This window comes from Aspergillus melleus, assembly GCF_016097325.1.
Source record: "Aspergillus melleus strain CBS 546.65 chromosome Unknown contig5, whole genome shotgun sequence".
In the NCBI taxonomy this organism is placed as follows: Eukaryota; Fungi; Ascomycota; class Eurotiomycetes; order Eurotiales; family Aspergillaceae; genus Aspergillus; species Aspergillus melleus.
In genome coordinates, this window is record NW_025763374.1 from 1,072,565 (window position 1) to 1,092,771 (window position 20,207).

Sequence of the window (20,207 nt, forward strand, 5' to 3'; positions counted from 1 at the left end):
CAGCACATACTGTACATGGCCAAACTTATCACGTGATAGCACAAGTGGTCTGCGTAGTCGCACCTTCTTATGGGGGCCTCGGCGACCGTACTGCATCATGATTAGCACTGCTAAACTACGGTGCGCAGCAGCGACAACAGGTGCCTTCGCCCGTCACATACTCCCCCAATCATCACCTCCCCCAAGGCAAAGGGGCTTGTACCCAGAGCCGCACCTCCAGCTTGGAGGAGGCGTCTCCAAGCAAATTCCTCATCATGGTTTACGACTGGGAAGGTAAACGGGAGATCTGCTTCCAGATGTATATCAAGGAAAAGAAGGCTTTAGAGGAGATCATGGAATTCATGAGGAATACCTACCAGTTCGCACCAAGGTGAGTGGGCAATCTCAACAACCGTCAACCTTACTATCCTACTCTGTCCGGCGCTTTGGCTTGGAGTTCGTTAACAAAGTCGTGTGGATGGCTTTTTCCAGCAAGCGTGCATTCCAAACGCAGTTCAAACGATGGGGGTTCCCCTCAAAACAAAACCCAGCCCATAAGAACACAAACCTCGTTGCACGTGTCAAACAACTATGGGAGAAGAATACCAGCCAACGAGATATGCTTCGCATACTGAATGAAGAAGGCTATGAGATCAAGGAAAGAGAGCTGATGCGGGTACGCGCCAAGAACCGCTGGCTTTTACGTGTGCCCAATGGAATGAAGTCGCAGAACAGCCTGGTTCAGGTGCCGGAAGATGAAGGCCTACTTGCTCTACATGAAGAAGTTTACAAGACATCAAGCCCATTCGATGATGGCGATACTGTTCCCGATGATGTTCCGAACTCTCACCCTCCTTCCCCGGGTGCGTCCTCCGAGATTCTATTGAAGCGCAAAGAACGACTTGATCGATTGAAGGCAGAAAGTGCTGAACGATGGGCAGCCAAAAAGCGCCGGCGCCGTACCCGTGGCTGGGCCGGGCTGCCTGCCGACCCTCCAGGTCCTCCTCGTTTCCCTTCCGAAACCACTATTGACGAGAGTAAGAAATATCTAGGGTTAGACAGTGCCATGTACCGCCAAATTAGAGATCAGTTTCAAAAGATATGTGAAGAGGCGGGTTTCATAAAGAAAACAGTTGCCGGACCTGAAAGATGGCAAGTGGCAAAGAATAAGTTGATACAGGAATCCGAGCATCTTCAAGTGGTTTTCTGGCAGGACCCGAGTCAACTGGACGCGAAACACCTTGCGCTAGACGTCGTCTGTACGGATGTCACCAAGAGAATGAGAACATTGGAGCGGCGAATGACGATCGCGGAGGCCAAAAACGCGCTAGGAATAAATCCCGAAGAGAGCCGTCAGATACGAAATGCATTCTACAACACCCTCAAAGCGGATCATTTTACAAGCAAACTGGAGGCTGGCGATGAGCACTGGAAAGAGCTGAAAGAACAGTGGGTCCAAAGCTCTGAACTACTACAACGAATTCTCGCCCCCGGCCCAGCGGACTCGGAACATACCACGAGATTGAAGGCTCTCGAGGTCCTTTGCCGAGATGTCATGAAGCGACTTCGCGATGATCAGACTAAAAGAGACTCATCCCGTAAACAGTCTGCGCTTCATCAGCCCCAGACTCACCAGAATGCCGACGACGGGAGTGCGTTTGGTAATGCCATCGCTAATGGAATAAGCACACTTGCTTCCCAAGCCCTGGCCAGCGCTCCAGTTGCTTCAAATGACCTAGGTGATATGCAAATAGACCCCTCACTCCTTCAAGCTGCGAATGATCCCACCTTTGCTGCAACGGGCCAGCATGATTCTGAACACTCTTTTGGTTACGTGGATCCTATGCTGGAGCAGCCCACAATTTTGCACATTCCGGTTTACCTCCGTATTGGTCCCCAGAGTCAACTATACGGAAACTCTAAGACCTGGGTCGAAAAATTGGCGACAAGGTCTGTTGCTGAAATACGACAATTGGTCGGTGCCAAGTATCCAGATGCCATCATCACTAGGATTGAAGGTCTCGATAAGGACGAGGACGGGAATGGCATCCCATTTGTGATTGACGAGGACCACGAACTTGATGCATACTTGACTCACGTTCAGGGCAAAAAGGCATCATTCAACCTTGCTCTAGATCGTGTCTGATCCCTTCGTCACCACCGCCGCCACCAGCAAGTCTTACGGGTTTTAAGCTCGGGGGCGCTAAGTACAGATCTGAGTCGGGTGCAATTGTCAAAATTGCAAAATTCCTGATTAAAACGGGGCTGCGGTGTATACAGACTATAACATCTAATTTATCAGCAATTGCCACGAATGGTTCATGGTAGTACCTGCCGGATAATCCTACAGCAGCGTTTAGAAATTTAAAGCCCATTGGCGTTACCTGAGCAGAGGGGAATCAACATTTTGGAGTTCAATTGACCTGAATTCGATTTTGCGCTTTTCTGTACAATATGGACCCTTCCAAAGATAAAGTCCCCTAACAAATCGCCCCTGGCCCCTCTCGAATACAGGTATAAAAAGGCCCGAAAATCGGGCACATCAAAATACAAATACATAATTGAAGCCCAATACCATCGGTTTCAGACAAAAGGTAAAGCAATTAGCCGGAAAGCGCATGCACAACATCGTGGAAAAGTTTATTGGCGGGGGGCAAAATGAAAGGGGGGACATCTCCAAAGACGGTGGCCAGACTTTTGCTCTGAGCGGTTGATGGATCTAAGCGAGGCAAGGAATCAGACCCATGGGGAAGGGATGTGATACCGGTCCCGCGGAGTTGGCTACCAAACAAACTCGCAAGGCCTGAATGAAGCTGAATAGCCGTATCAGGAGACGACTGGCTGGGATGAGAAATCTTTGTTGTGCTACCAAGCCGTTGTATATTGGCTGCAGAATCCACAATGATATAGTCAACTGAACTTGGGTCTGCAAGCAGGGCCAGAGGGCAATGCCTGAGCGGGGATTGATAAACCAGGGACAAGGAGTGAATATCATAGACCCGAACACGGAACTGAGGTTGCCGTGATTTCTTCACGGAGTGGTTTTCCTGCACATCGGGAGTAGCAACGGCAAATGTCTCAGTCATAGGGCTCACAGCCAGCAAGGGCGAAGCGGTAGCGGAATAGTTGCTTCCGGGCAAAGCAACCACCCTCACTGTATCATCGACAATGTTCCAAATCGACAGAGACTGTTCTGAAGCAATAGCCAGATGACATCCCATGAATCTGGTTACACAGGGCTTACCAGTGTATAAGCCGGTTCTGCTGTAATGGACTTCACAGCTTTGTGCGTCAATGAGAACAGCCAGGCCAGCATCCGACGGGTCGACCGACTGCGCGCAGACAGCAAGCACTGAGCCATCCTGGGAGAAGCTGATGGATGCCGCAGTTGATTGGCCAGGCGCATGGTTCGTGAAATATCCACTCAAGTCGACGCTGCTTCGGCATTTCCACGCCTCCAGGGAGCTGGTATCATTTGCTGCCTTCAACCCGCTACGATACCTGATAGTTGGACACCAAAAGCGCACAACCATATCGAGGCCGATGGTAGCAAATTCATGGCCTCGTGGCCGAGAAGCGAGCTCCAGCACCGGGAGAGGGCCATCTCGTGAAAAATGGGGCCCATCGACGCGCGTCGCCAATTCCCAGATAGCCGAACCGGTATTCCACTTCCAGAACTTCAAGTACGTCTCTCGTAATGTGATACCTGTCGCTTCCTTTTGACCCAGCAGCTCCAAAGCTTCGACGTCCTGTGGGTATGGACACCAATCATCGACAGTAGCCATCCATTTCCCGTCGTGGGAGATACATAGATGATTGACATCCGGGGCAACTATTTGCGACCCTTCAGGGCTAACACTCAAAGTAGTTGCGTTCGTACGTGCAAGAGCTTGCCGAGAGAGGTGGCTGTTCGTGTTGATATCATACGTCTGTAGAACAGAAGAATTCGGCAACGGACGACCACAGTGTGTCAATTGACGAGAGGCTGGGACGGCCAACAGGATCCGATCAGGATACTGAGGGTGTAGCACAGCTGTAGTGGATTGGGGCGCGCAGTAAGTCGGCAGTGGTACTGATCGATCCTGAGGTCTAGACACCTTCGGATATAGTTGCAGACCAATGATGGTGGCAAACGGTTGCAATTCCCTCGCGGATAGCAGCATGATACAATTATCAGCTAACTTGACAACATAAGTGTTTCCAGTCGAAGACACTATGATATTGCAAATTGGAGACGAGAGATGAGGAAGGAAATGTTTTCTTCCTGTTTCGAGCTGCCATAGAACCATAACTGATTCATGACCACCAGAAATGATGTAATTCCCTGGACGAACATTAGCTGGCTGTATGGTATGGATGGTTATTGCACAAGAGATACTTACCATCTCTTGACCACCGAACGGCACTGACAGGTCCTCTATGCCAGTGCAATCGTCTTGGTGCTGAATTCCTTGATAGCTCGGAGTTATTCTCTTCAAATGAACTAATAATATCATGATAGAGCAATATGGAACCGTTTGAGTCTCCCAGTACAAGGTCAACCTCTCCTGCGCGTGGTTTTCCGCCTACGGTGTGTTCCTCGGCTTGGGAAGTGCACCGCAAATCGAGACAGGTTATGTTGACAGGTAACTTTACTTCGCGCCAGGCGTACGAAGGTTCCGACTTCTTGATTTCACCATGAGCCACCCCAAGGAGAACATTCTGGCTGCCATATGCGACAACGACCTGTCCATTGCGCACGACTTCGATCTGACTGATTCGAGCGGCCGTCTGAAGGACGGTTGTTTCACGTGGGTTTTGGTCGCTCAGTGTGGTGATCACTATTTCCTTCTTCCCATCTTTATGCTCCCTCAAGGATGTGAGGCGGAACGCCATATGGTCCTCGGTTCCATGGGTACTCAAGTCAATCGATATTGTTTTGCCCCGAGAGCCCAGGCACGAAGTCTGTTCACCAGAAAGCCAATCCCATCTAGTCACCGAACCGGTTGAAGTAAATATAAACAGATGCTCCTGGTTGGCGGGTGAAAGAGCATATCCAACAATTTGTTGGCAGGATTTCAGCTGCAGTGTACGGTAGAGACGCGACGTAGTAACGGAGTAGACATGAACAGCCGACTCAAGCCCAACAAAAAGATACCTGCAGAAATTACGTTAAAGCATATTCAAACAATAGGGAGCAGAAGCGCTTACTGCTCATCAGAGGTAAGAACCGGATCTATATTGCTGAATTGACCCGCAATAGTATTTGATAAAGTCCAGGTGTCTTGGGGTGTCATTGGTTTATTAACACTGTCGTTAAGAGAAACATGATTGGATTGCGGGAGCAATCTAGCACCTGAATTGTCAGATGTTTGGCGTTTGCCCGGCACAAAAGCCGAGTCAGGATCATTCTTGCTATGAGAGGCACGGCGCCTCTTCGTTCGCCCTTCGTTTAGGTGCATATTCCTCGCTGGGGTTGCATCACTGGCTCGAGATCTCTTCGTTGCTCTGCTGGAATTATCAGGGCTGGTCATCATCTCCACAGGCTAACAAGCTGGCAAATGGAGAAATGACTCTTGTTTCATGTATTATATCGCCGGTATAGCAAGAGGGTGTAATGTGGTAGTCGATCGGCATCTCATCAGTGATTTTTTTTTCTGTACCCAATTAGTTCTCCAGTCTCGAGCCACAGCGCGAGAGAGTGCTAGTCCCTAAGGGGTTAGTGCACTCTGTACATGGCAAGATGTGGGTCTGCGCTCCGTTCAGAAAATCTCTCCGGTGATGGAAACAAAGACTTCATACAGCGATAGCTACCTACCTTCTACCGATACTCCTGTCTCTCTTTGTTCACAGCCAACACTGTCCCTAGAATCCTCAGCCTACTTGGCTCCGAGAGCGATAATCTAAGCGCACCTATAAATCAGCCTCCGAAAGTACGTTCTTTTCATCGAGCGTATATTGGCCTAATCACAAAAGACCACAAAAATGATTATTCCTGTCCGATGTTTTTCATGTGGCAAGGTAAGGCCTCTCCTCATATCCTGTATCATCAAGCAACTTGAATTGCCCATTTTCTGATGCTTCGCTCATCTAGGTTGTTGGTGACCTATGGGAGCGCTATCTCCAGTTACTTGACGAGGGAATTCCGGATGGGTAGGTTGCAGATGTTTGACTAAATTTTGCTCGATATTGGGACTTTGAATGACCATTCTCAAGTGACGCCATGGACCAGCTTGGCTGCAAGCGATACTGCTGCCGCCGGATGATCATGACGCACGTGGATTTGATTGAGAAACTCCTGCGGTAACTATAATCTCCTCTGTGCGCGTATTGTGTCGTACTAATTCGGCCTGCTCAGCTATAATCCGACGGAGAGGGAGAAATCGAAGAATCAGTTATAAGTCCTTTACGCCGCTCTTCACTCATCTGTCCAAGCATGTACTTAGCAGTCGTCAAATCGCTCTGCCAAGTATTCACACAATGTGTCTTATCACCCGTTAATCAATACGCCTGATTAGTTCGATGCCGAAGCGCCTTCCGCTTGCTTTTACGGTTCATTGGAAGCTCAAGTATCGTTGAGGAGGGAAAAGGCCCCTAGCAATCTGTCAACGCAATGGGACCGGCTATCCTACCCTTCTCTCGTCTGGGAAACAAAAGCCAGCAAATAAATGTCAGTTCGACCGATGCTGTTTGAGAAAGTACTGGCCCCAAGGAAAACGCTAGTGAGCAATGAGAAGACAAAAAAGGGGGGAAAGCAACCAGTCCTCTTATTCCGAGTGTCGGCCTATCGTTCATGCTCCTTTTTTTTTATTTTTTTCCCCAATGGGCACATGAGCGCGGGGTTTTGAGGAAGTACATTCATGCTCACAGATGCCCCTTTGCAGGTGGGAGTCCATCGGAGGCCTTTGTTATGCATTGTTTTCCGCATGAATGAAGCAAGAATCAACCAGATACCCATTCCATTGGTAAGGAAACAACGCGTGATGTTAAGAAGTGAAAAAGTACGTTCAAATAATAATAACAACAATCATAATTAAGCCCACTCTGTAGACATCGCGGTATCTCCTAGAGTGGGTTTTTTGTTTTTGAGATAGAGGCACAATTCCACAGCTCGCAATTCCGAACCCCTGTCTATGGCGTATGAAGTGGCTTAGCTAGTTCGGGGCAGAAGGAATTCCAAAGGCGACGGCTAGCCGAGATCATGTGGTATCATCATAATATGCGGGGGTTCGGGAGTTCCATCTCAGGAACGGTGTTGGTGCCTGGGCATTTCACTTAATAAACTTGGTCATCTTTTCGCATCATGTTCCTGTTGGAGAACCAACGCCATCACGAAAGTGATTGATCGGTCAAATTAGTCTCCAGTGTGTCAAGCCAGCACGTCCAATTCCTATTCCCTAGTACGTGTGACAAGTTTGAACTATTTCCACAATGAACTCATAATCTGCTGTAGATAAGCCTTGTGGAATATCCTCCAGTGTGAAAAATGTCCATCTTTGATGATACAGAGCGCAAGGCGGCAAGTGCTGGGAATGGGAATGATGCTGAATCGACCAGTACATCCACAGCCGCCTTGCATGTTGGCTCACTGGCAAATGATACCCGGTCCGAGTTGAAGGTACGCGCGAAGACTCCGCCCAGCCATATAGCAACAGACATACTTAGGCCATAGAAATCTGTATTGACATATGCACATCAAAGATACGAACATCACCATCGATTGATTTCGACTTGAAAGCAAAGTGCGATGATGATGAACCTCCCCAATCTGTGATACATGCCCCTTCGGGTTTCAAGGAATTTGTGAGGGACTGTCCTGAATGTTATTGTGTGATGCTTCCTACTCATGTTGCGAGCCACCCAGAAGTTAGGATTTCCGCGATTCAATGGCCAATCGGTTCCCAAATCAGATGCCACGTCGTCCGCGGATTCTGATATGACGATGATGAAACTGCCTTTGGCGCAATTAGGTACTAGAGGCACGAAGGTTTGTTACGTACCCCTATCAACAAGCTTTTGATGTAAGCTGAAAGTTATCAGAAGTCCTCCTCCAGCCCGATATCACCTCCCCCGCTGTCTACTGCTATTAAGCCCGCGCAGGATTTATCTGAGCGCGGCACCCCTCGAGCGCAGACGATGCAGGACTTTGAATATCTCGACAGTTCTTCACATGCAAACAACCTCGAGGGTAAGTGGCTGCTCCATATATCCTTTTCTTCGGCCTCGGCTTGGTATTGACAGCGAATCAGATATACCAGAAAGATATGATGCTCTTAAGAGGATCAGCCTTGAAGTCGGTACAACGTCCCACGGGCTAAACTGGGATGTGGAGCACGTCCCGGATGGTCAAGCTGAAATCAGAATCTTGAAAGCAGCGCTTGCTGAGTGTTGGTCACTTTGTAACACATTGGCCAGTCTGAGCTATATTCACCAGCATCAGCTAAACTGTAAAGACGACGTGCACGAAGAGGCATGGAAATCATGCTGGGCACTCTGTCGGGAACTCTATAGTTCCCAGTGCAATGACCATGGATGTCAGGTAAACTCAACGCTTGATACCTGTCGAAGCTTCTGTCAAACATTGTTCGATGCTAGAGATTGCGATGATGAATTAGCAGACTCGGTCCTTCGCGTCAGCTTCGAGCTCAATAACCATCTATATAACACACATGATCGGAATCTGCCAGACGCTTTTAGAGAAAGGACTCTAGACTTTTACATTACATTATGCCATCGTCTTATGAAGCAAAGAACTGGAACCAATGACTCCGACTCTCTACTGAGCGCCTGCTGGTCACTCGCGGAGATGCTGTTCAGCATACGACAGGCTCAGAAAGGGGGAAGAGTCTTAGATGAGGAGTTACTCGGCTCTGCCGTACAAGCTTGTTGGGAACTCTGTGATATCTTCCGAGAAGGTTGGTCTCGACGAGGCCTGCGTAATCCTGATCGCGGCACGCCCCGGCCAAGCCAGACGACATACCCCCAGATTGTTCGGACTAGGGAAAAGGGATCTTCTGAGGCTCATCTGAGTGATAAGGCCTCGCAACAGCAAGGGAATCCCGAAACACCTACAACCATCTTCGAGGATACTGCCGCAGCTTCTCCTGATGAGGCGCCACTTCAGAACATCTTTGTTTTAGGACAAGGCCTAGCAACATGGCGATCAAACTCTTCAAGCATTTCCGAACAAACCCAATCCTCTGGGCATTCAACGAACACAATAAAGACTTCCTCCAACGATCTTAGCTTAGAAAGCCTTAGGATACTGATGGCGCAGGCTGCAATCAACTGCGGGTATTTACGTGACGGTCCGCAGGGCCTGCCATCATTCATCAAATCACTTTCTTCAGACGCGTTTGGATCAATGTCTTGGCAATTGTCACTGCTTAAGAATTACAAGAGGGCTGTTGCAACCGATCCTTGGTTTCGAGAGATAGGGCCTCATGCCCGTGCCAGTGCTGCCGACATAGCAAAAGCCGCGCAATCAGCAATGCAGGCCGGACGATTTCCTTGGCTCGGGGATCTTTACCGCTTTGTCTTCGGTTTCCATTTAGAGGAGGCAATCGGCCATAAAGACATCATGCTTGAAGTCTAGTTGTCGATACCCACTTATTTACCTGCCACGCCTGCTATTGTACATACTGTAATTGAACAGCAAATGACTATAAAAGCCTGCTAAGTGATTCTACCACATAACAGTATACGTAGCCTTCCGCCTCCCTACAGCCTTTCACTGGTAAGCAAGCTGGTAGACTCCGTGCCGGTCTTATCACATAACCTACGCTTTAGCTGTTTATGTGCCGAGGGCTCTATCGAACCCCGTAGATACTCGGTCATTGGTCCTTGTGGACACTTGAAGCTACATACCAAGTGTCAGCAACATGGCCTGCGAGTGGTAGTATAACCTAGATCATATAATCCACAAACCTCAAGTTAGTGTGGCTGTCTTCCGGGAAGCTAACAGCGGCCCAGTCCGTGTGGTCTACTGATGTATCATCGGCCTTAATTTGCCAGATTGACCCCAATCAAGTTGAATAATACAATATGGTCTTTATAAGAAATACCTTCTCGCCTGTAACATAATATCAATTGTTGTAATATATTCTAAAAAAAATCTATCTATCTTTCCAATATGAAATCTATATCTACTAAAGTTGTGATCTAATGTTCTTGTTCGTGTTTGGACTGAAACGTTCAATGTGAAAAGATCTATCTTTGAAGTAGGTGGAAAAAACTTTCCTTAGAACTAGTGTTGCGTCTCTTCATTTTCTAATAGATTTCTTCTTACCATCTCCAGCCACAACAACCTTGCGGTATACCAAAACATATTACTGCCGTAGAGATATTCCAAGAACCGTTTAATCACCTGCGGCCGAGACTTCTCCCAGGCAGGTATTGTTGTATGTGGGCGATCGAGCTTGCCTGTTGGGAAATAGCAGCTTGGTTCAATGAGAAGCGCATCTGCTGGTCCCAGTAGTTTCGGAGGTTAGCATCGGAGACCCGTAGTTGATTACAAGCATCCCTTGGGCTCTCGGCCTATTGACGAATCTCAGGATCAGCTGACCGGAGGAGAAGTTAATCAAAGTCCCGTTGGGGTCTAAACGTGGCCCTTCCGCTGTTCCAGTGCGCGGTTTCACATGATACAGAGGTGATGATTCCAAAAAAGCGATGAGACCCTCATTCAGTTTCACATTGCTGGTAGAGAGCATCCGAAGAGTCATATTAGAGACACATGAAGTACAGACCCGATTACTCGACTGGCGGTTTCCGTCAGTAGTCAAGATAAAAAAGGGGGACTTCCACATGGTACTCACTACATAATCTGTGAGATAAACGATATTCTTGAGGGGTACGATTACAGGAGAAAAGAAGACTAAACCTCGAAAGGCGCTAATACACGGATGGTTCATTCAATCTTGTAAAAGGATCACTATAAATAGTAGTTGCTGGTATCAACAATGATGAAGTTTATGTAGGAAAAAAAGTAAACGTCCCGGGAGAGGATTGAACTCTCAACCTCACGATTAACAGTCGTACGCGCTAACCAATTGCGCCACCGAGACGATCTTATATAAGCATGCTCATGCTTTTAGGCCTGATATCCCTAAATGGGTGAAAGCTTGAAATTGCTTTCAGCCTAACATGACTGGATGCCGTATTAAGTCAGACGGTCGTAGGACTCAACGGAGGGTATTGGTGTAGCTGACGGGAATAGGGTCTTTGTAATCCATTCATAGCAAAATAGAAAACTGCAGAGCGATTGCTACTGTGTGCTTTGTTTGGCACTCCTTCCACACCTCTGTTGTAGACGGCGGCCCAGCCTATGGCCTGGGGGTGCTATGGAAACACCTCTGAATCAAGTAGTAAGTACATACTGCACTGGCTCTTTCATCAAGAGTATAGTTCATTGGTGTATTCAATGAGGCTTTTGCTAAGTGGGTGGTGTAAAGGGACATGACATAAAATAGTAGGTGTTTTAGGTATCAGGGGGCTACCAAGCCTTTTGCTAGTATACGACATCATGGATGGCATCTTCAAGGATCCTACCCTACATACGTACAACGGTTATGCAGAGACAGCCATTTTGTTGTCTTTGATCAATATGTACCAAGCAAGATAAACATCCAAGATGGGTCATGTTCTATTGACCACACACCTACCGGACGTTCACGCGGCCAATGAAGTGGACGGCGTCCATCCATCCACCCAATCATGGTCAAAAAGGAGTACTCCTCTCTCCTCCGAAAAAAGCCACCGAGACAGTTCGATACATACATGATATGTTTTATTCCTGGAAGACTTAAACTTTATTAAAAAAAATGGAAAAAGAAAAAAAGAACGTCCCGGGAGAGGATCGAACTCTCAACCTCACGATTAACAGTCGTACGCGCTAACCAATTGCGCCACCGAGACAATTCGATGTGTGGCGCAAGATTTGCTGCTGAATAAAGCAAATGATAATTCAACCCTTACAGAGTACCGAATAGCCTTTAGGCAATATATATATCACACAACTATTGTTGATCCATGCATAAGTAACTAACGTAATCGGACAGCGAACCGCCGCGATACCGAACTGCCGTTTTTCACTGTAAATATCACTATAAAAATTGGAACTCTATCATTTATATAAAATAAAAGATCTCTTTTTAAAGGCTATTTTAGCTATATAAACTGAATATATTTTACATCAAAATAGATAAATTAATTTAAAGATTATTTAGTTTCACAGATAATAAATCTTATATTACAATATTTAATCTTCGAATGCGATAGTTTCTATATTAAAATATAGAAGTATTCTATATTGTAATAAAAGTAAAAAAAGAATATACAAACAATTATCAATTAATCAATTTTTAATTATGTTTTAGAGTTTAAAAAGTCTTATATTAAATTTTTTAAATTTTAATCAAATATTATATAAAATTTATCTCATTAATGATCAATTTCTTTTATCAATATCTTAATTTAAATTATTATTTATTCTATTTTTACAAATCTTATATTATTACATTATACAAATCCAACAAATCCAACTATAACATTTCAAAAATCTATTAATTGATAATATTATTTAATATATTAAACAAAATCTTGAAAAGTGTTTTTGCGATACAATTTAATTATTTAATTAAAATATATAAATTATTTTTATTAAATCATTTCAATAATAAATAAAACAAAAAAACAAACACAACATTTTATATTATAATTAAAATTTATTTAATCAATATAAAAATAAAATAAAAAAATATCAATTGTTTATTTAAATATATTAAATATTTTTATTAACATTTTTTATTCACATTTTTTCTACAATTTATACAAACACAATATGGTAAGAAGAATCCCTGTAAAGGATAGATTCTTATTTGGACAGTTGACTCCCTTAACTAGAAATACCAGATACATTAAAATAATCTTAAATATATTATAATCTAAATATAAAAACAAATACAGATATAATAAAAAATATTTATTGATTAAAAAAAATTATTAATTAAAAAAATTAATTATTTAATCTTTTAAACAATCAATTAATCAAATCATTATATAAAGAAAATGTGTAATTATTAATTTCATTATTTGAATCATTTGATTATATTATTATTAAATTAATTAAATTACAAAAATCTTAAAAATTTCAACATTATTGTTTCAAAAATCTTCAATAACAAATTTATTTTTTCAACAAAATAATCGTTTTCAATTATTAATTAAATAATCATATCCATCTTAACAATTCAATATAAATATAAAATATTTTATTAATTTTTTTAATCACAAATTTCAATCATTTTTAATTATTATATATTTCATAAAGTCTCAAAAACTCTCTGAAATAATTGTAAGATATAATTCTAAAAAGATTAAAATATAACGAAAAAATCAAAATCTTTATTGTTCAACAATAATAAATATAAACAAAACAATAATAATATAGATTTTTTTTATTTTGTATTATCTATATTGTTTTGTTTTTGTCAAAAAAAACCAGAATCGAATCATTTTAATTATAAATAATATTTTAAATCGTATGCGAACGTTCATGTTATATTAATTTAACTCAATTTAATCATTTTTAAATTGTTTCATTTATTTTTTTTTTTAAAAAATGATCTTCACCCGACATAAATTGATATATCTTAAAATAAATGTGTTTATAATTATAGTGATTATAAATCTTTAATATAAAAATTTTATATAATTGATATTGATTATTTTTAGAAAAATATATTTAATAAAAAATCTTTCATTTTTTTTGAACAATATAACAACTAAATTTTTTATAAATGTTTTTTATTGTTATTTTTAAAAAAATTATATCAATGCTAGCCAAAAAATCTAAAAAATAATAATAACAAAATCTTTTTTAAAAAAATGAATTATTATTATTTTTTGATTTTGGATTTTTATCCAAAATTACATTTTTTTGTTTTAAAATTTCTTTAATATGTCGTCAACAATTTTGTCAAATATTATAAAAATGATTTTAATATTCGTTTGATAAATTGCAATAAATTGCTTTTTTATTTATCAGAAAAAAAAACATTAATAATGTTTTGTAAACCAAAAAAATATCTAAAAAACATTTATTTGTGTTTTTGTTTTTGAATAAAACATAATTTCTTTTCAATTTTTTTAAATAAAAATTAAAATTGTTTTGATACAACTTCTCTATCGTTAAAAAATAAAATTTTTGATCTTGTTTAAAATGTTTAAAAAAGTTGTAAATTGAAACAACATTAAAAAATATAAATTTAATTTAATAAAAGATTTAAATATTTTTTTGTTCAAAAAAACTTTTTTTATAAAAAACCTTAATTCTTTTATAATATTATCTTTTTTATTCAATTTTTGAACTGCCTTCACAAGATCTAAAATAATATTATAAATATTTAAAAATATGTTTAAAAAAATCTAAGACTTTATACATATATAAACATAATTTCATTGTTTGCACATATTGCAAAAAAAATTTGGTTTTTTTATTATTTTTGACAAAGAAACTAAATGTTATTTCAAATGTTAAATAAAAAAAATTTAAAAAGATTTGCAAAAATTTTTTATATATTCATAAATTATAAAAATAACATTTGTTAATTATAAAAAAAACATTTCAAATAATTAAATCACAAAATTATAGTACGTTTCATTTAATTAATTTAAAATATTTAAAATTAAATTTCACATTTTTATTAAAAAAAATAAAAATATCATTTCTATAAAAAATTAATTGTGTCAATTCATTTCAAAAATATATTTATATTTGTTTATTTTTTTATTTTAATTTAAAAAAAGATTTTAATTTAATTCTCATTTTAAACATTAATATATTTATAATTTCAAATATGCCATTAAAATTTCAATTTTGTAAACAATAAAAAAATAATAATATTATTTTAAAATTAATCCGCAATATTATCACTTGTAATAAAAAATCTTATAAAAAAACATTATTTATAACATCTTTGATTTTGTTAAATTCTTATCACAAAATAACAATTTTTTATATTTTTAAATTTTTATAAAAATTTTAAAACATTCATTGAATTCAATTTTAATTTTCATGAATTTTCATATTTCAAATATTTTAATTATTTAATTAGATAATATAACTTCTTATAACGTTTTCAACAAGCGAGCCGCGCCTACAAGCGAGCCGCGCCCTTTCCACCAAAACTCCTACTTCCTAAGGCTTTTCAACCACCAACGCCATTAAATTTGACTGATTAAATACATGAAATAATAGCTATTTTCTAGGGCAATTTCGAATTGTATGTCCGACTGTTCCACACCCACTACAGCGTTGCGGAGCTCGTCGACGAGGCGCTGGAGTAGATTCCGCAGGCTGCTCATTAAGCTGCGTATCAAGCTGCTGAACGCGATTTTCACCTTCCTGTACATTAAGAAGGCGGTCATTACCTATCTCAGCACGTTTTCTTGTCTTTCTCTGACGTTGCCGTCCATTTTCAGCTCGTATAGCCTTAATTTCTTGTTCTAAAAGCAGCTGGGTTTGCATCGCTAATTGTGCCGCTTTCTCAAGATGTCGAATATGAGCAATAGGACTGCTAGAAAGCTGCCGTTTTTTGTTAAGGCTATTCTGTAGGCTTCGGACCTTTCGATTTAATTGACGAGTATTCTGCGGAGTTTGAAAAGCAGAGGAAATTGAGCCTTCAACTAGTGGTGGCGTAGGTGTACGTAGTTGAAAGGTAAGCTTAGAAAGAATATACTCTGGATCAAGCGGCTTAAGCCCTGCTCCTCTAAAACCGCTGCAGATATTAGCTGAAGTAAAGACTTCCTTATGCGCATCTGGATATAGCGATAGAAAGTCTTCTTTATCAATGTGGTTGTTACCAACAGCCATACGGTCTTCAAGAAGCTTTCCGTACGCCCTTTTAAGCGGGCCAAAAACGCCCACATCAAGCGGTTGAAGAAGATGCGAAGTATGGGCAGGCATGCAGAGACAAATTATTGCATTCTGCTTGCAGAAATCATCGAATTCAGCAGTTAAATGACTGCTATGACCGTCAAGAATAAGCAACCGCTTTGCACCAGTCATATAGCGCTTAGAAAGCGGTTCAAAGACATTTTTTAGCCAGAGAAGACCTATTTCATCAGTCGTCCAGCCATTCTGACTAGTAGAAATCCACCAGTCGCGAGGGAGCTTAGGTTCTTGGAACCAGGCAGCTTGTTGATAGCTCGCTTTTAATATAATAACTGGCGGTAGATGTACGCCTTTTGATCCGATTGTTTCGATGATTGTAACCCATTCACGATTGCCCTGAATGACTCTGCGCGGTCGCTCGCTTCGCTCAACTGCAGTAATCACTTTTGAAGTAGAGCAAAGTCCCATTGCAAAGCCAGTTTCGTCGAAATTCCAGATGTCATCTTCATGTATGCCGTGCTCTTGAATAGTCGCTCGTACAGCTTCAAACCACGGGATTATAACTTTCGGATCCTCCTGCTTTGCGCGCTGATAAGTAATACGTCTTGTATATCGCGTACGTAGCTGAGGATGGCGTTTAACGAAGTTATAAGGCCAGTTAGTTCCGATAACTGCGGTAGGGTCGTGTACACGATTGCGAAGCAAAATCTGGGCCATTCCACGTAGAAATTCGGGTCGAATTGGAAATCCTCGCGTATCTGCATCTAGTAATCGCCTTAAAAGCAATTCCTCTTCAAATTCGGTCAGTTTATGACCATTAGCGCGTGTTTCTGATCGTGATTTGGCGCCATGAAGCCTGTCGCGTACAGTACTTTCAGGAACTGTAAAAAGAGCCACAGCGCGTTTAATTGATTTAACTTGGCCTTTTTGATAGGCTGAAATAGCCATCTGAATACGCGATTCTTTAGAAAGAGGCATATTGAATTGTGGTGACGAGAAAAGACGCGTTGAATTAAGAAAGCAGATATTTTGGTGGAAAGGGCGCGGCTCGCTTGTAGGCGCGGCTCGCTTGTTGAAAACGTTAATGCGTTTTGTGATTGAAAATTCTTTTTATTTTTTATTTTTTATAATTATTGATTTTAATGATTTCATATATTGTCAATTTTTTTATTATTTCGTTAATGTCATAATTTCAAAAAAAAAATAAAATAAAATATTAAATACATTTGCTTTCAAAAAACCGACATGCGCAATTAATATATTTATTTTAATTTTAATTATTTCAAAAAATTTATTGAATCTTTTGTTCAACTTTTTGAAAAATTATCATATTTTAAAATTCTTTTTATTCAAAAGAATTTATTGATCAATGTAAAATTTAATTGATTTATAATAATAATTGTAATATTATACTTGAGAATTAATTATATATTATAAATATCTTATTGATTTTTTTTTTAGAATTATCAGTTCTTTTTTGATATTATCAAATTGAGTTTCGATTGACATCATTTTTAAAATTCATAAATTATAAAAAAACAAAATTATATTTTATTAAAATATGATTTGATGTTATTTTCAACAATATTTATAAAAAATTGTTATTTACAAATTTCGTCAAAAATAATTAATTTATTTAATTGTTTCATCAATAAATAACATAATATTATAAATATATTTTCATTATTTGATTTTAACATTTCGTTTGATCGTCAATTGAAAAATAAAAAATAATATTTATTTTATATTTGATTTAAAAAATTTAACAAATTTTGTTTTAATATTTAATAATAAAAAAGATTTTTAATCATTAATAAAATTTTTCAATATTTCAAATTTGCAAACAATTTTTTTATAAACACATCAATCAATTATTTAACATTTATTATTTCTTACATTAAAATATATTGCATTATTTTTATAAAACAATTTATTATAATTGGAATTATATTTTGTACAAAGTTATTTCAAAATAATAATAAAAAATTTATAATAAAATTTATAATTATAATTTATTAAAATTTTTTTAATATAAATAAAGAATTTAATTATCCATATTTTCAATGTCGCGAAATCTTTATAAATTAATAAATTTTATATATTTTAATATATTTATTTACATTATAATTAAATAAATTTCAATAAAATCGTTGCCATATTAAGATCAATATTTTATTTTTATCAAAATGTTTCGCAAAAAATCATTATACAATATTTTCAAGATTTTTTGTTATATCACGATATTTTTGAAATTATATGTAATTTTTTCAAATCCAAAAAATTCATTTTTATCAATATTTTAATTTCTTTTGAAATACTTCATTTGACTAAATACATTAAAAATCAAATTAATTTTTTGTCTTATATAAACATTTTTATATTGAATATATATAATTATATTTTTGAAATTAGTTAATATTTAATCAAAAATAATATTTTGACATTTTTATATATTGATCAATTTATTTACAATATATTATTTTAATTTTTATTTTATACTTTTTTTTAAATCTTATGAAAAATCTTTTTGTCAAACAATCTTATTTATAAAAAGTCTTTTTGTTAATTGATCGCAATCTAAAAGATTTTATTTTTTAAAATCAATTAAACATTATTTTGCAAAATTAAAAATATAAAATTATTTATTTTTTCAACAAATAATCTTTCATAATTTTTAAATTGTAATTTCTTTTGAAATGTTAAAAACATTCTAAATTTTTTATTTTTTTTCAAATTTAAACAATAATTACATTGCTTTAATAATATATCAACAAAATTCCAATAATCTAATTTATATTTAATTGTGAAATTATAAATCATTAATAATTTTATTTAATAGATTTGACAAACATTCAAAATTTTTATTATAAAAAAATCTTGAAGATTTACATAATTGATTTATATTCAAATTAATTTTAAAATTTCTATAAAATAATGATAAAAAATCTTAGAATTCTTTACAATAATGAATAATTTTTGATTATGCATTTTTTAATTTAACATTTTTCAATTTTTTAAAAAAGAACATAATAAATTTTCAAATAATCTTTCATCAAAATGATTTTAATTTTATTACAAATTAAAAAATAATATTTATAATTATATATTTTAACATATTAATAATCAAAAAAATTGATTTATCAAAATTATAATAATTAAAAACAAATCATTTTATAAAGATTTCTTACAATTTTCAAATGCTTTTTTCGTTTATAAAATCATTTTAAAAAATCCGTTTCATTTTCATTTTTCAATAAATGTATAAAAAATGCCATAATCTTTATATATTGATAAATAAAATGTTTAAGAAATCTAATAAATCTCAAAAAAATTTAAGTATTGTACATAAAATACAATACAAATTAATTCATAATAATTTTTAGGTATATCAAATTCAAATGAATTCTTTTTCATTTTACAATAAAATCGAAAAAATGCATTTTTTTTATATAAAATATATATTTTAATATTTTAATAAAAAATTATATTGTTTTAATCGGATCAATATTTTATTAATATATTTGATGTGTTTTTTTCAAATTTACAAATAAATGAAAATATTATTTAAATAAATAATATAATAATTACTAAAAATATTTTATAGAATTTTATTAATATATATTTATAATATTAATAATGCATTATAAAATTCAAACAATATCACAATATATTTATATTAATTGTAATATATTCAAAAAATAATTTTTCATTTGTTTTTTTTGAATGCAAATGCAATAATATATATTTTTTAAATCAAATTTTGTAAAAAATTGAATATTTCTTAATTGATTTATAATCTTATCAATTTATAATAAATAATATTAATTTTTTATTATAATGACATTGAATCTTCAATAATTTATATAAAAATATAAATTTTCATTTGATTTTTTCACATACAATATTGATGTTGTTGTTAGCCTTAAAAAAATTAGATTTAATTTTTTTTAATTATTTTATTCAAATATTTTTTAAACAATTTCAATTTTATTAAAAAAATGCTATACAATAATCTATATAACAATTTTTTATTAAGTTTCAATATAATAAGATGCGTTATTTTGCCTGTAAATATAGATTTTTTTTTCAAAAAAAAATTCTTGCGTATTGCAAATATCATGTAAAAAAAATGGAATTTTTTTTATTATAAAAATAACAATCATTATATTTATTTTTTTATTGTTTGTTTTTTTCACAAATTATTATCAATTTATAATTTATATCACAATTTAATCATTGCGATATCGTCATATATTTAAAATTATATAAAAATCTAAATCTATTAATTTCAATCAATTATAATTAAACATTATATCAAAATCAATAATATCAATAATATAAAAACACATATTATAAT

At 36.7% G+C, this 20,207-nt stretch overlaps 5 protein-coding genes and 2 non-coding genes across 7 annotated transcripts; 4 read left to right on the plus strand and 3 right to left on the minus strand.

The window, feature by feature from the left end:
- Positions 1-17: 17 nt before the first annotated feature.
- LDX57_008863 (uncharacterized protein) lies at positions 18-2,329 on the plus strand. Its single transcript, XM_046090587.1, has one exon. The coding sequence runs from the start codon at positions 458-460 to the stop codon at positions 2,123-2,125; it is 1,668 nt and encodes a 555-aa protein (XP_045946562.1). The 5' UTR covers positions 18-457; the 3' UTR covers positions 2,126-2,329.
- Positions 2,330-2,582: 253 nt separating this feature from the next.
- NAN1 (WD repeat protein) lies at positions 2,583-4,142 on the minus strand (the record flags this gene model as incomplete). The annotated part of the gene is made up of 1 exon (XM_046090588.1): positions 2,583-4,142. One exon carries the CDS (start codon positions 4,140-4,142, stop codon positions 2,583-2,585), a length of 1,560 nt encoding a protein of 519 aa, XP_045946563.1.
- Positions 4,143-4,656: 514 nt separating this feature from the next.
- Positions 4,657-4,968, plus strand: LDX57_008865 (uncharacterized protein; the record flags this gene model as incomplete). Its single annotated transcript, XM_046090589.1, has 1 exon — positions 4,657-4,968. One exon carries the CDS (start codon positions 4,657-4,659, stop codon positions 4,966-4,968), a length of 312 nt encoding a protein of 103 aa, XP_045946564.1.
- A 975-nt stretch (positions 4,969-5,943) lies between these two features.
- On the plus strand, positions 5,944-6,359 carry RPB10 (DNA-directed RNA polymerase core subunit RPB10; the record flags this gene model as incomplete). Its single annotated transcript, XM_046090590.1, has 4 exons — positions 5,944-5,979; positions 6,053-6,111; positions 6,175-6,261; positions 6,317-6,359. The coding sequence occupies 4 exons, from the start codon at positions 5,944-5,946 to the stop codon at positions 6,357-6,359; spliced, it is 225 nt and encodes a 74-aa protein (XP_045946565.1).
- Positions 6,360-8,764: 2,405 nt separating this feature from the next.
- On the plus strand, positions 8,765-9,553 carry LDX57_008867 (uncharacterized protein; the record flags this gene model as incomplete). The annotated part of the gene is made up of 1 exon (XM_046090591.1): positions 8,765-9,553. The coding sequence occupies one exon, from the start codon at positions 8,765-8,767 to the stop codon at positions 9,551-9,553; it is 789 nt and encodes a 262-aa protein (XP_045946566.1).
- A 1,394-nt stretch (positions 9,554-10,947) lies between these two features.
- Positions 10,948-11,021, minus strand: LDX57_008868. Its single transcript has one exon. It is a non-coding gene; the product is annotated as a tRNA-Asn (tRNA).
- A 776-nt stretch (positions 11,022-11,797) lies between these two features.
- On the minus strand, positions 11,798-11,871 carry LDX57_008869. The gene has a single exon. It is a non-coding gene; the product is annotated as a tRNA-Asn (tRNA).
- Between the last annotated feature and the right edge of the window lie 8,336 nt (positions 11,872-20,207).

What these genes read in the sequence shown, in the direction of transcription:
- LDX57_008863 (XM_046090587.1), top strand. Translation starts at nt 458, where the DNA reads ATGGCTTTTTCCAGCAAGCGTGCATTCCAAACGCAGTTCAAACGATGG.